The 15,178-nt window shown below is 43.1% G+C and overlaps 1 protein-coding gene across 2 annotated transcripts in view; it reads right to left on the bottom strand.

Moving 5' to 3' along the window:
- Positions 1 to 2,057: 2,057 nt before the first annotated feature.
- Positions 2,058 to 15,178, bottom strand: part of LOC147443158 (alpha/beta-Hydrolases superfamily protein) — a 91,282-nt gene continuing 78,161 nt past the window's right edge. Inside the window, exons 6-8 of one of the 2 annotated variants that reach the window (XM_086529069.1) lie at positions 5,468 to 5,605; positions 5,240 to 5,338; positions 2,058 to 2,455 (exon numbers count right to left, since the gene is read on the bottom strand). In XM_086529069.1, the coding sequence (XP_086385195.1) occupies positions 2,228 to 2,455; positions 5,240 to 5,338; positions 5,468 to 5,605 (465 nt within the window). In that variant the 3' untranslated portion in view covers positions 2,058 to 2,227. Of the gene's footprint in view, positions 2,456 to 4,960; positions 5,127 to 5,239; positions 5,339 to 5,467; positions 5,606 to 15,178 lie in introns of those variants that run through there. The other variant, XM_086529068.1, reaches the window with a different exon arrangement.

Here is a 15,178-nt window from a genome sequence, read left to right on the forward strand (position 1 = left end):
ACACACACACACACATGTGTGTGCACGTTGGTAACAGCCTGGTCATGATCTTAGAAGGTGATTCACACAAGTAAATGCACTCTTGTTAAATATGACAGTGGTTTTTCCATGAACCTCCTTTTTGCCATCTCTCTCTCTCTCTCTCTCTCTCTCTCTCTCTCTCTCTCTCTCTCTCTCTTTGTGTGTGTGTGTGTGTGTGTGTGAGAGAGAGAGAGAGAGAGAGAGAGAGAGAGAAACTTGAACTGCATTTGGAGCTGACACATGGATGGATTAGCTTTGCCATAAGCAAGTGAGTCCCCCTCTATTCACAGAATCATACTCAACCTTTGAGTTTCCCTTAGTGACTCTCTTGTGCATGTATGCGTACACACTCATTGCAATAACCAATGACTTGGTGGGAGGGGGGAGGAGACAACACATCTGCTCGGTGCGTATAGGTTTCAATTTTTCAAGAAATTTAAGAAAAAGTATAGAAGTGTTTCTTAGAGTTATTTTTTAAAAGGTTAAAATACAAAATTACACAATTTATTTAAATGATATCAGTATTGACCTTGAAAATAACCCCTTGAAAAGAAAAATTCAAATGTATCCTCAGAAGTCAAATTTGCTTTGGAAAAATCCCCCCCAATTTCCTTATTTTTATTTTTCAACCGCATTTAGATTGATACATTTACCCTATGTAGAGTAGAACTTCTTTTGGTAAAAATAAAGAAAGTAAGCCTTTTGACTTTTCATTGTCAAAAGGCTTTTTATTCTTGAGAAGTCGAAATTGCATTGAAGAGCAAAATCCCCCCAAATTTACCTTTTTTGGTCAAGCGCATTTAAACAGGTACATTTACCCTATGTAGTGTAGAAAGTCTTTTCGCCAAAAAAAAGAAAAGTAAGTCTTTTGACATTTCATTGTCAAAAGGCTTTTTATTGTTATAGCCTTACCCTTCACTTTGGTATTTTAGATTAGATGTTTTGTAAGGTCTTCTTTGAAGTGAACCAATGAGTGACACGTGAAGGCCCGCTCCTTCCTTGAAAATTTTAAGTTCCATTATATACATTATACATTATAGATATAGATATGGATAGATTATAGATTATAGCTGGTAGTGCTTGTAGTTGTGAAGCCAAGTACAATGTAGCTTTCATAGCTATTGTTAACTACATTTGGCTCAATTCCCTATACATGAGTACCTACTCATGATCATGGCATCACTCGTAGGGAGGATTTGTTACCATATTATGACCATGATGTGTGCAAACGCACACAGGACCATTGGGACATTTTTTCCACTCCTTAAGAGGCTTGTATATACACCCACCATTCCAAGGAAAGCCTTATCTTAGTATTAACACATTCATTAACACTACCTGTGTCTTGTGCTCTTCAACTTCTTTTTCATCTTCTTCCTTTTTGGGTACGTTGTTTGGGCATACAATTTGAGTAGGTTGATAGAGCTATTGCTTTGTATGAGACAATACATTATGCTTTGTATGAGACGATACATGAAGACATTTTTGCATAGGTTTTGCCTTGAAGACTATAAGCCTATTTCTTCTTCTTCAAAGACTAGTTTGAAGCTGTCTTCATGATGCTCGAGACTATTTTGATGTCTCTATGAGCAAGCTATTGGTTGCCTAATTTATGTACGCATTACAATGGCATATGTTCAATTTTAAACTCGCTGGCGAATAAATTTTTGCATAGCCAATCATTAGCTTTAGTTTATTCATGAAAAGCGTATAATCTCTAGACGACTGACATATGTCAAGTTGATGATGTGGTTGATGCATATGGTTTGGTTCTTTCTTTTCTTGTGGCTATTTGAAAATGACACGTGGGAATGCACCATTGAATAATATGGAGAGCTATTAGTCAACTTCTTACAACTTTTAATTGATTCCTCCACTTGAGCTTATGGAGAGTTTACCAAAATGGCATTTTTATCATCTGAGCTACTTCACCTTTGGTTCTAGTGCATTTACTATTTACAATGTGTATTGTATGAGAGAGAGAGAGAGAGAGAGAGAGAGAGAGAGAGAGAGATTTTCTTTGTTGTAGCACACAATGAACAAAAATCACTTGCAGCTAACATCATATTCACATTCGCCGGTTGATGTCCATAAGGAGCTGCATTTGCTTTTCAAGAAATGCATATATACATTATAATTGCCAAGGTAGGAATGCCTCAAGCATCATTTGAAAAAAAAAAAGATTAATTGTTTATAAAATGAATGCTTAATCCCTTGTAATCAAATTGCTGTGTGAATCGAGCCAAGATCTGATATCATTGAAGGCTTGCAGAATCACATCATCTGGCTCGCCCTCCAGAACGCTATGCCAGGCATTCTCATAAATATGAAGAGTCTTGTCAGTACTCCTCGCTTGCTTATGCAGAGCTTTACTTACTGACGGATCCGTCACAACATCGCGCTCACCATGCAAGATCAGCAATGGCCAAGAAACCTGACGTGAACAAAAAATTGAACATAAATTGATTTGAGCATTCTCTGCATGCTAGCAATACTTTTTAATTTGTGGTTAAATAAAATCTCAGCTTTGGCTTCAATACAAGACGCAGTCTGCATATTAAGATGCGAACTTGGATCGCAACCATCATAAAAGCAAAACCAGCGGCACAACAAAAGTAAAGGAAGGTGAAGGACCTGCACAAGCAATTTCACCTACCCCTTATCATTGTAGTGAACTACAATTTGTTTCATCGGAGAGATTGATCACCTATCCCTCCTCATTGGGAGAACTAACGGTATTACATAGTCAGACTTAGATGCAGCAAACCAAAGCAAACTTGTAGTGTAAGAAAGTGGCTCATTAACAAAGGCTCTTGCCTACAGTTCTTGTGGTCATTTTCAACAAAGGAAGTTTTTATAAGTTGTGGTCTTCACCCTTTTTCCATAAGCATCTGGCTGGGTGTACAGTTGGCTCAAGCATGTCCAGTTTGAATTATGGAACGCTAAAGCCAAGCCAACCACATTTATTTGATGACTATGACAAAACACCAAAGGGCCATGCCGAACAACCAGCACAAGAAGACACCGGCAGCCACAGCACTCAGCTCACTGATAAATTGGATTGATTCAAAAATAATACCAAAATAACCTGAAATTTGTGGAAATTCCCAAATACCCCTCACATTTCAAAAATTCCAAATATACCCTTGTACGAATATTGGATAGATTTCTCCATTTTTTGCATCATCATTTATTCTTTTTAACAATAGAGATCCATCTTTAAGTGGTCTTTAGAGGAAAAAAAAATTACCAAAATAAGCTAAAAAATAGGGGCATTTCTGTCTGAAAATAATGAAGCATTTTAATCTCTTGAGACCACAATACCATCTAAAATCCTAGTTCCATCATTTTCTATTGCTCTTCTATTGAGGGAGAACCATTTTTCCTATGAAGAGTTGCCAAAAAAAATGTCTTTGAAGATGTTTGTAAGGTTAACAAGGGGTATTTTGGGAAGTTTGAAATAATTAAGGGCATTTTGGAAATTGATGGAAATGGAAAAATATCAGGGGTAATTTGGGCATTTTTTAAAAATGAGGGGTATTTTGGGAACTTCCACAGATTTCAGGGGTATTTTGGTAATTTTCCCAGAATAATGATAAGAAGGGGGGCTAAGCAAAGCTCAAGGGCTTTCTTAGGGAAGGATGCAACAATCATATGGGAAGGCGTGAGACTCTGTGACTCTACCAGCTATTTCACAAATGTTAACTTGACTGTAGCGAGCATCAAGGTTCAGAAGATCAAACTAGGCCATCAGATAGCTAGAGAAAAGTGATTGAATAGTGAGCATTGAGTACGTGGGATGGCATAGATGTGACTTCCCACCTACTAGAGATGGAGGGGAGATGCCGTTAACATAAAGAAATCTCCATAGACAGGTCGGATTTTTGACAGTAGTGGTAGCGGAAGATGGATGGATATGGATGGTGCAGAACCTCTCGTCTCCGATGATGGACAGCAGCAACCTCCAAATGTGGAAACTCGGAGCACGACCCCATCAAGGTGGACACTCCAATCCGTACAGGCACTGTAGGAGGAGGGATCGCCTAGGGCTGGAGAGGGGCAAAGGAGAGAACCTACAAAAACGCGAAGGCACAGAGAAAGCGAGGGTGACCTGGTAAAAAAGTGCTAGAGAAAGGAGAAATGCTAAAGAGAGAGAAACTGGGAGAGAGAGTGACAAGTACCCCACAAGCCAAATGAATGGGCAAAAACTAGGAAAAATTTATGAAACAGCCCTTAGTTAGGAAACTAGTGGCACAAGGCATCATGGAAAAATGCACTAGACCTAGGGCCACTAAGAGGCACACTATATGACACTGCGAGCAGGCAAAACAATGGCGGAAAAATGAGAAAACTACCACATAGGCCGGCCACAGATCAACCCCTGGGAGATACTGGGGCACTAGCAGCTACTCGAGCCCACGTTAGAGTGGTGGCAAAAACTAACAGCTTTCACCCATGGATGTATTGTTTTGGAGATTCAATAACATTAAGCAAACCTGAACCACTTAACAGGAACCATGGTTGTTTGGTCACGTATCACTGAGCCCAGCTGGATTTTTTTTTTCTTTGAACCTACGCCATGCATCAAGTGTCTAACCCACCTCTTCAACATTTTCTGATTGTATCTTGTTGTGTATTGGCATTAAATGTGCATTACAACTATGGTTTTACCAACTAGCCTTAAGTCGCTCAAACACCTATCAATATCAGGAACTTGGTGTACAATAAGGCATTATACAGCAGACTTACATGAAGAATCAACCCCTTCAATCACAACAATGTTCCTTCGTGTTGTATGTATTATGTCAGTAAGCTCTATGTGGACATAGCCCAACACAGGAGGCTAAAAGAGCCTATGTTGGAACAAGCCCAAGGCTCTATAAAAGCTCCTCGATCTCTTAAGTGCAGAGAGGCTCAATATTGTGATGCCCACCAATCTGTCAACCCGGGCCATCAGACCATCCATGGCTTAACACTTATATCCGCCTGCAAACTTACCCTAGGCTAATGTATTCTATGCTGGACTCCACCAATATACATGGCAGGATCTCGCTTGCACCTCATACTCTTCAGACCCTCATAAGAGACATTACCACTGATCCGAACTTTGTCATGAATTTGAAACATATCAGCACGTGTGATGAATATACTCAGTCAGTACATATAAACAACAGAAACCAGATAGTGTATGTTTTCATATCAGCTTGCCAAAACTTACTTCTTGCAATCTGCTTGAAATCTCATCAGTAGCCCTAAGCAGCTCTAAAGCAGTTTTCAAGCGCGGTCTGTCTTTGTATGCAACCACGTTATAAGCTGTCTACAAAACCAAAAAGTCATAGAAACAAAGGGACCATCAGAGCAAATAAATAAATGAATCAAACAAAACAAAAACAAAAAGATTAGGTTTTAGGAAACAAATTCATCTGCAAGGTTCTAGAATCAAAACCTGGTGCCTTTTTTCGACATCCCTAAATGCCAAGTCTGCCAAATTCTTCTCTGGAACTAATTTTGCTCTCGGGAAGAAATACGACAAGACAATCAATATCTGTACAAGCAGACGTGGAGGATACATGTCTGCAGCAATCTGCCATGATTTCAGAGAAAAGCGTAAAACTTTGCTAGTTCAGCCACACAAAACAAAAGAGACAGCCCACAGAAAGAGAAATGAAATAATATATTAACGTCTTCAAAAGGCCAAAATGACCTATGAGACCGATCCGTTACAAACTCATGAATCTCATACAATGTCTGAGTACAAAAAAGAAGAGATACTAAAATGAATTTAGAAGTACCACTAGCTGGAACTGTGTGGGGTATGTGTGACCACTCATATAATGGGTGCCCAACACAAGAGGGTGATATAATGGGTGATGAATCCATCCTCATCTGTACTCTGGATGTCGACTAGTATGGCTCGAATCCTCTATTGTACTCTCCGTCGATGCTATGAAGCTCCTCTCCTCAGTCGTGGGCATCTCGATCTCCCTAGCTCCAATGCTTAGTCAATGAGAGTACCCTAGCTGTGAGTATGAGCTGAGATTTGCAGTGGTGGCTGCTCCTCTATCTCTCCAGTGTCTGGTGTGAAGAAATCAGTAATCTGTCTCTAGGATTTTCTCTCTTCAGATCTCCTCAGTAAACTATCTCTGTGTCTTTGTAACTCAAGTAGATACAGTCCAAGACATCTCTGATCCTAATAGCTCATGACTCTGGAGAAGGGTCCGAAGCCCTCTCTAAATAGACACTTGGAGCGACCCTATATCTCATAATACACTGTTCCCTAACATATATAATGCATCTTTGTCTCTTGCTCTGTATGGCATAGGCTGCATATCCTGCTAGCTGCTCTGAATCTACAAGTTTCAATCTCAAGTTGGTGTGAAGATGTCCGAATCTGACCAATCACACCGTAACCCATGACATAGATGTGTATACATATAGCTGGGTCAAATCAGAAATCCACCCCTTGTGAGTTGGAGAAGATGCTCTCTATATAGCAAGCCATTTTCATGCACAAGTCGTGTGTCGGCAGTCATGTGTCGGCTCTATCCACATCCTCCTAGTGTCCAACTGCGTCAAGTCCTGGTGAATGAGCCTAGTAATCTCCACCTGTGTACGAGACAGCGATGGTGCATCAAGGGAGTACTGGAGGGGAGGCAAGTTGTCCATGCTGAAGCCATGTATCTGGAACCATGATGACATCTGTGCATACCAGCATGATGTGTCCCCCTGTAAAGTTAACTCTCTGGAGGACTCAAGGGCCAATCTGGCATATCTGTCTCTCGTAGCAAGCCATAAGCTGTGCATGAAGGAGACTGATCTAGTAAGCGCCTCTATCTCCATTGGGGGAGTGCTAACTCCTCTCTAATGATCTTGTGTGGCACAGAGGCCTTGGCTCTAATCAACCGAGAGATCATAAATACCAAAGGCCTCTTCATATCTCACCACCCATCCTGACCCACAGAGGGTCCCCAAACTTGAACCCCATAGAGCATAGTTGAAGCTACCAAGGTATCAAAGAGCCAGAGCTTTGTTCGGGGTTCCCGGAATTGAACCTAGGAGCTCATCCTCTCCAATCCTCCCAAGGCCGCATACGCTTTGGTCAGTCTGGTCTCTGTTGCTCTCTCCGAAGAAAAACTTGGCCCAGTAAAGACTACCCCAAGATAAGTGTATGCATCTATGTACTCCACAGTCTCCTGACCATAAGTGAATGTAGGTGTTGATCTCCTAATCCAATGCGGTGTGGTGTTAACACTAAGTCTTGTAAAAAATTAGCCCTTTTGTGGCTTTTTGAGACTTTTGTAGTGAGTCAAAGATCAACACAATATCATTAGCATATAAGAACAATGGAATCCATGTCCCTGTCAACGGGGCACCTCTATCACCCTCTTTGTCAATGTGATCAGAAACATCATCTATATACATACCAACTAGAGTAGGAGACAATGGAAAACCTTGTTTCACTCCGATAGTGGATGTACTAAATCAGATTATCCCCTTTGGAGTGCGTACATGTCCCACCACTGATTTGTAAAGAGCCATGATCCCCAAATCAACTCAATGGGCACTCCCATCTCCTGTAGTCTGCGCATCAATCTGGCTCTGGGCACCATGTCAAATGCTTTGTGGAAATCCACAAAGCTACAATAAATCCGTCTCCCATTTGCCCTACCCTCCTCAATGATGGCTCGGAGTGTCAGAATATGGTAAAGAGTGGAGAAGCCTCTCCTAAAACCAGCATGTCCCGCTGCCCATATGCCCTCACTCTCTTTCCATCTGCTCAACTGCTGCTCAAGGATAGATGCATACAACCGTGCCAATGTGTGTCCAATCGTAATAGTACGGTAGTTTCTAGGCCCCATAGGATCACCTTCCTTGAAGGTAGGCACAATAGTAGACAATCTCCAAGTCTCAGGTGGACCTTCACACATGACACGATTAAACAGAACTGCAAGAACCTCTATTAACGTATCTCTAGCATGTATAAAGTGCTATGCTACTAGACCATCATGATCATGAGCCCTCATGGTCATTGTCCTATCAATGGCCGTCTTTACCATCTCAATGGTAAAGAAGGTACTCGTAGATGGGCATGGCTGAGGAGGATTTGGAAGGGGTGTCTATCTAGGGACAGTATATAAGGATGTTGCATACTGACCCCACACAGCATGGGAAGTAATTATTGGCACCCACATCCAGCCTATAAGATCCATTACAATTCTAGGATTCCATCTTCAGTATGGTCCCATAGGTCTCGCACCGTCATGTAGAGTGTCCCTCTAGAATCACCACCCAACCATCTCTGTAGAAGGCCATCTTTCCCTTCTCCCTTGTTGCTGTAATCTCTGGCATCAACTCTCTCATGTGAGCCAGCTACGAGAGGGTGAGATCATCACGAAGAAAAATACTTGTCTTCTTGAGGGTTGGCCTCTTCTCAAGAACTCCTCCTCCTCCAAGGAGGGGAAGTACAGTATGAGTGCTTTGTCCTTTGAGGACTCTCCCGCACCTTCACTCGTCTTGTCCTGCCTCCATGCCTTTATGTGTAAAGGCTTCTCCACCCCCATCATGGACATGAGGCTTGTGACCTCTTTTTCAACATTGTTGACATCCTTGAGGCTGGTGACCCTCATATGTAAGGCACGTACCCGTCTTCTTTGCTCTTCTTCGAGGGTCATGTTAAATGATGGTAGGTGTAGGAGAAGCCTATTTTTACCTTTCCATTTCTTGGCGACCTCGATCCACTTCTCGGCCGCCTCCACTTTCATTTGTGTCTTGATGACCCAAGATGACTTCTTTTCCTCCTCCTCTTTGATGATCCGCACTTGTTCTTTGATTGTATTCAGCTCCTCCATCACGGAAGGCTGAATTTCCCCTTCAAGTCGCCCACTTTTGGCTTCAAGAAGCTCACCTTGTAGATTTCAGATGATGGAATCTTGGATGATCATTTTCTCCTCGAGCGAAGCGATCCTCCTACGCATGTCATCTCTTTCTTCACTCCATCTTTGAAGAATAGTGCTCCTCTCCTTCCTCCACTCTTCCACTTCATTTCTCCATTCTCTCATTATACGTCTTCCTACACGTGGGGGAAGCCATTGGCACTTCTCAGATGCTTTCCATGAGAGACAGAGAGAGAGAGAGAGAGAGAGAGAGAGAGAGAGAGAGAGAGAGAGAGAGAGATGAAATGAAATGATATATTAACGTCTTCAAAAGGCCAAAATGACCTCTGTGTGTGTGTGTGTGTGTGTGTGTGTGTGTGTGTGTGTGTGAGAGAGAGAGAGAGAGAGAGAGAGAGAGAGAGAGTTGAGAAAACTGCTCATGCTCTGTGTGTGGTATTCGACACCCTCTGTCGCGTGAAGTCCCGCGGCTGCAGAAACCCTCTACGCCTAAGCCAGTGGGTGTCTATGAATGTGCGTGTGTGTGTGTGAGTAAGAGAATCAGAGACAACGCACATTGAATCTGCACCCCTTGCAAACTTGGCAGCGATACTATTCCCCTGCGTGAACCTACAACCTGCGCGCAGCCAGCATGTGTGGCCAATAGCTCAACGTGGAGACAGCCTGTGCGTTCAACTGCGTGTCTATAGTTTGGCCTTCTCGCCCACCTGAGTCTGCTCGCAGCTGTCAGAATTTCTATGAACTGCTGTATCGTTAGTGTCAGACATTTTACTGTTAGGGACAATTTACAATATTCAAGGCAAAGTCTTTTTAGCAGATGTATGAGTTCTGTGGAGATGTACATATCTCTGAGGTCTCTGTAAATAGATAATTGTCAAAATACCAAAAAAAGTCTTTTGCTTTAGTTTTCGGATGTGGTCCGGTTGATGCATGTCAGAGTTCCCGTGTGTCTTCAAGCATCGTAAAGCCATGGAAAGTGTTTCGAAGAGTGCTTCTGAAATCAAAAGTTGCATGTATGAAGACTTCGAAGAGGCCCGAAAAGCCTGGTCAGGCACCTGCCCTTGAGGTGCGAATTCCAGTACAAGACCTAATGGATCAGGTAGCGCAATATGCCATGAATGCAATCATCTTGTTTTTCCCTGGCAAAATGCCCATTGCGCAGGATGTCGGACAGTGGGTTGATTTCTTGCTTAAACGCCAAGCTATCCGAGGCGTTTATTTTGGTGCTCGGGGTTTCTATGAGGTGCTACTGGCAGATACTGAGGCAAGAAACCTCTAGTTGGAGATGTCTCCCCTCTTTTTTGGCACGCAGATGACTCATGTTTTGCCTTAGGCACTTACGAAGGACTATCAAAGTCTTATTCGTCACAAATGTCCTGTATGGGTGGAAATTGTTGATTTTCCTCGCACGTGCAGGCATTGTCTCCCTTTGTTGGTTGCTCAACATGGCAAGGTGATTTGCCCTCCAAAATTGGACGCAACCACTAAAAGGTTTTGCATTCTGTGGGATATGGATAAGCATACCCCGGAAGGAATTATGGTGGATTCAAGGGATCCTTGGGTGGGCAAGCGCCCTTTTAAACTCAAATGGGGCAAATTTGCTAACTCTTGTTTTCGATGCGGTAAATTCGGTGGGCAAGCGCCCTTTTAAACTCAAATGGGGCAAATTTGCTAACTCCTGTTTTCAATGTGGTAAATTCAGTCACATGCAATCTGAATATCCTGAACCTGTTTTGCAGCCCCCTCTTTCGGTTGTTCCTTCCTCTACCCATGTCCCTATAGGCAAATCTGTTGGTGAAGCTAAATCGAATGGACTTCCTGCTATGAAGGTGACTTCCAATGCAGATAAGGGGAAAAACAAAAATCCGCCGGCCGTGGATGTTGGGAATGTAAATGCAGGGAAGGGGAAAAATGTTGCGTCAACTGATGTTGGCTCGTTGGTTATACCTAAAAAGACAGTGAAAATTCGTACTCCACCTTCGTCCCGTACTTATGTTCCTCTGGTTAACGCCAATAAGAATATATCATTTAAGCAGCTCCTTGCAATGAAAATCGCACGTTGATTGACGCCTGGGAAAAAGCGATGCACTCTTATAAGGATGTACTTGTGGGAGAGGCTTCCACTTCTCAGGAAGTTTCTATGGACAAGTTTCCTGCTTTGACTCAGCGGATGGGTTCTGGCATGGATGGGTTGGATGGAGATGTCCATATGGGCATCTCCACTTGATCCCTGTGTTTTTTGCCGTTGTAATATGGTTTCCAATGTACGGTCTCATTAAATGCATTTCATATAATGTGCGTGGGTTATGTAACCGTGATAAATGGCGACTGGTCTAGCACTATGTACATACATGTAAGGCAAATATCGTGGTTTTGCAAGAACACAATCAGCATGATTTTGCTGGTCAGTGTTCTTATTTTGCAGGTTATTGGATTGCATATGCTGGTTTGCTAGATTACTCAGGTTTATTGATGCTGGTTTGGCATGAGCTTCAACCAGTTCTCTTATATATAGATCCACACGGCCGCTGGATGGTGATTCAATGTTTGTTGAACGGTCAGGTGTATGAATTTGGAGGCATTTATGTGTATATCCATCATCTGGACAAAGGGCTGCTCTATGGCGAGGCATCTCTTCTCACTCATGGACCTCGAGTGCATTCCTTTCCAGTGATTTTACCCCTGAGATGGCTGATAGTATCACTGGCAATTCACATATGTTGTTTGCGGAAAGGCAAGAATGGGATAATCTCTTTGCTTCTACTCAGATGATTGATATATGGCGGCATTTGCATCCAAATGCCTCTGGTTTTACTTTTCAGCATGGCGCCCACTCTTCTTATCGAGTGCGGTGGATAGATGGTATTTGCTTAATTTGCAACAATATGAGAAATTCGTATGTGAGGTCAACATCGATTACACCTTGCAGTTATCCAATCATTACCTTGTTTTGTTGGATGTGAGTTTTGGGCAGACTTGTTATGATCGAGCTCTTCCCAGGAAACGTCTGCTACTTGTTAACAATGCTTATCTCACACATGAGGTTTTTCGTGACATGATTTCTGAGGTTATTCCCCCTTTGCTTGCTCATATGCATCTTGATCTCGATGCTGCCTGGTATTGCTTTGTTATGAGGGTGCAAAGTGTTATTTGTGACTATGGCAAGCATTACATGCAGTGTACTCGAGGGGATGTCAAAGATGTGAAGCATGCTTGTCAATGACTGCAAGCGTTGGCTGATTTGCGGCCTCTGTCTGATTCTGAGATGTTGGAGTTATGTGAAGCTTTTGTGCTCATTCAGAGTAATGACAAGAAAAGCTTGCTAAATGGCAGACGCGTGCCAGTCAATAGGCTTTCATGGATAAAGGTTGTGCTTCGAAGCAATTCTTTAAGCGTTTGCATCATTCAAGGCTCTCACACGCAATCAAGCGGGTTATGCTTTCCTCAAGTGTTTGGACTTCTTCAAAGCAAGAACTTGCGGATGCCATGGTTTTGCATTATCGACAGGTGTTTGCTGCTCCCTCTCAGGCATCTTCTGCTGCTTGCCATGCGCGTCAACTGATGCTTTCTTTTGTTACTCCGATCATATTCCCGCAAGATGCATGTGCCCTTGAGGACCCCTTCACTGCTTCAGAATTGCATAGTGCGTTGCTTTCTTTGGGCTGTTGGCGGTCTCCAGGATGGGATGGGCTTACTGTGGAAAATTTCCTCTCCTTCTGGGAGGCTCTTGAGCATCCACTGCTTTTCATGATTAATGCGGCATGGGAGAAATAGGATTTGCCACTATCTTGGAAAGAAGGTTTACTTAAATTGCTGCCTAAGCAAGCGCTTTGTGAGCAATTCTCTCACTGGCGCCCGATTACTTTGATGCCGGTGGTTTATAAGATATTGGCTAAGATGCTGGTGCACCGCATTAAGGACCATCATTTTGCAGGACTCCATCAGGCTCAATATGGTTTCATTCCACGTCGCCAGATTATGGATAATCTGGCTAATGTTTTGATTGGCATGGAGTATGCTAAGTACACTCAACAGAATGTGCTGGTTATGCAAATTGACATTGAAAAGGCCTTTGACACTGTACAGTGGGACTTCATTGCCGCCACGATGAGGTGCCTAGGGTTTGGTCCTAAACTTGCTAATGTGGTTCATTTTTTGTATGCATGTAGAACATCTTCAGGGATATTGTAAGGTGAATTAACTGAATCCTGGCCTCTTGGTTGTTTGGTCAGGCAGAGCTGCCTCCTTAGTGCTCTGTTGTATGCTATTGCTACTCACCCGCTTTTGACTTATCTTGATCACTTGACCTCTATTGAGCGTCTTCATGGTCTGCGGTTACCTTCGGGTTGTGCATCCGTTGGCCAGGCTTACGCTGATGATTCGTTGTTCATGCCCCGTAATCAGCAGACGGAGGTCAAGGTGATTATGGAAGCCTTGGAACTTTTTGGCATTGCAGCTGGGCTTAAGAGTCAACTTTTGTAAATCGAAGCTTCTCCCTCTTCGTTCTTGTGATTGGCACAGTCTGTTGTGGCCAGGTGAGATTGTGTCTTCAAATGTGATCACTCAGCACTTGGGTTATCCAATTGGATGGAATGTTACTCACTCTCAGAAAGTCAATTGGGTTATGCAACGTTTGAATGTCAAATTGCATTACTAGAAGTTTTCTACTTGGCCCTTGCATGTTTGTCTGCGAGTTGTTCAGAGTATCCTGATGACATATGTTCAATTCCTTTTGCCACTGATGCATTGGCCTCGTCGATGTCTTGATTCTCTTATGTCGGACATTATGTCCCATTTGTGGCGGACCCATGCTCTGAAAAAAGGCTTACGCTTGATGTCGATGAAGAAGCTTTGCACTCCTAAACGTCTTGGTGGACTTAATATCTTGGATTTGCGCAGGCATGTTCTTGCGAGGAAAGCTATGTTGCTGCCTACTCTTGTGCAACAAATTCAGCGTTGGACTCTGATGTTTGCATTTCTTGGTCAGCATGTTGTAACTTCTGCTTTTGGCCATTGGCAACCCTCTATCTGGGAGGTGGTTTTTGACAAGATGGAAGGGCGGCATTCCTGGATGTCCTCTTGCTTCCACTTTAGTATCTGCCTGGAAAGAGGTTACGATGCATTTATCGTGGAATCCGCGGCAGGAAGGTGATTCGATCCGTTTGGAAAGTCTCCATTGGAGCCTTGGCATTCTCTCTTCCTTTGGTTGACCGCTCCCCTCGTCAGGCTTACTTGCTCTTTGGACGTGGCATTCGTGTGGTTGAGAATGTGGTTGATGAGGCCAGGTATACTTTTGAGTTTCCCTTTGCTGCTCGTCATTTTGGATTGGGCATGCATTACCATCAGTTTTGGAGAGAGCTTCAACGCATGCTGCTCGACTTTTTGCCTGTTTCACCTTTGCCTGATGGTGATCGCATGTATGATCATTGATTGGACCCTGTGGGAAATGCCTTTTCGAGATATTTCTACACGTTGAATTTATGCTCTTCTGCTACCACAACCATGGCTTGATGATCATTGTAATGCCCTTTGGCGTATGCATAAATCTGACCTCTGGTGGAGGAGGCTCCTCTCTGCCTTGTGGAAAAGCCATTTGCCTTTGAAAGAGCGCCTGTTTCTTTGGCGCTGTTTGCTTGGAGTGCTCCCCGTTGGCACTTTTCTTTGGGAGCGTCATATTCGTCCTTCTTCTTGCGTTCGTTGCTCAACTGCAGAAGAGGATATTGTCACTTGTTGTGGGATTGCTGCGTTACTAGAGACTTCCTTCGTCGTGTATCGGCCTCTATGCGACTCCGTTTTCCTGGGGTTGTCTTTCACAAAAGGTTCTGGGCATTTGGCATTTTCTCACCGACACTACAGCGTTTTGCGGTCTTCTTTATGTGGGTCAGATACTGGGCTTATTGGACCTTGCGGAGTTAGCGTAATGCTTACATGTTCCATCGTACTCATGCGGATTTATTCCCTCTCTTCAAGATTTCTCTTAGGCAATCATTACGGTTTGCTTTGGAAGTTGGTGATATCACCTTAGAGATGCATCAGCTTTCTTATGAACGTTTTTAACTACTCTCCACAACTGGGTAGTTCTGGCATTTCCCCTCGTATATGATCCTTTCAGTGGGTTTTCCTTGCTTTGAGGTTTCCCACTAGTAATTAATCAAATCGATTTACAAAAAACAAAGTGTGTGTGTGTGTGTGTGTGTGTGTGTGTGTGTGTGTGTGTGTGTGTGTGTGTGTGTGTGTGTGTGTGTGAGAGAGAGAGAGAGAGAGAG

The sequence above is a fragment of the Adiantum capillus-veneris genome, chromosome 14 (genome assembly GCF_014529385.1).
Source record: "Adiantum capillus-veneris isolate H3 chromosome 14, ASM1452938v2, whole genome shotgun sequence".
In the NCBI taxonomy this organism is placed as follows: domain Eukaryota; kingdom Viridiplantae; phylum Streptophyta; class Polypodiopsida; order Polypodiales; family Pteridaceae; genus Adiantum; species Adiantum capillus-veneris.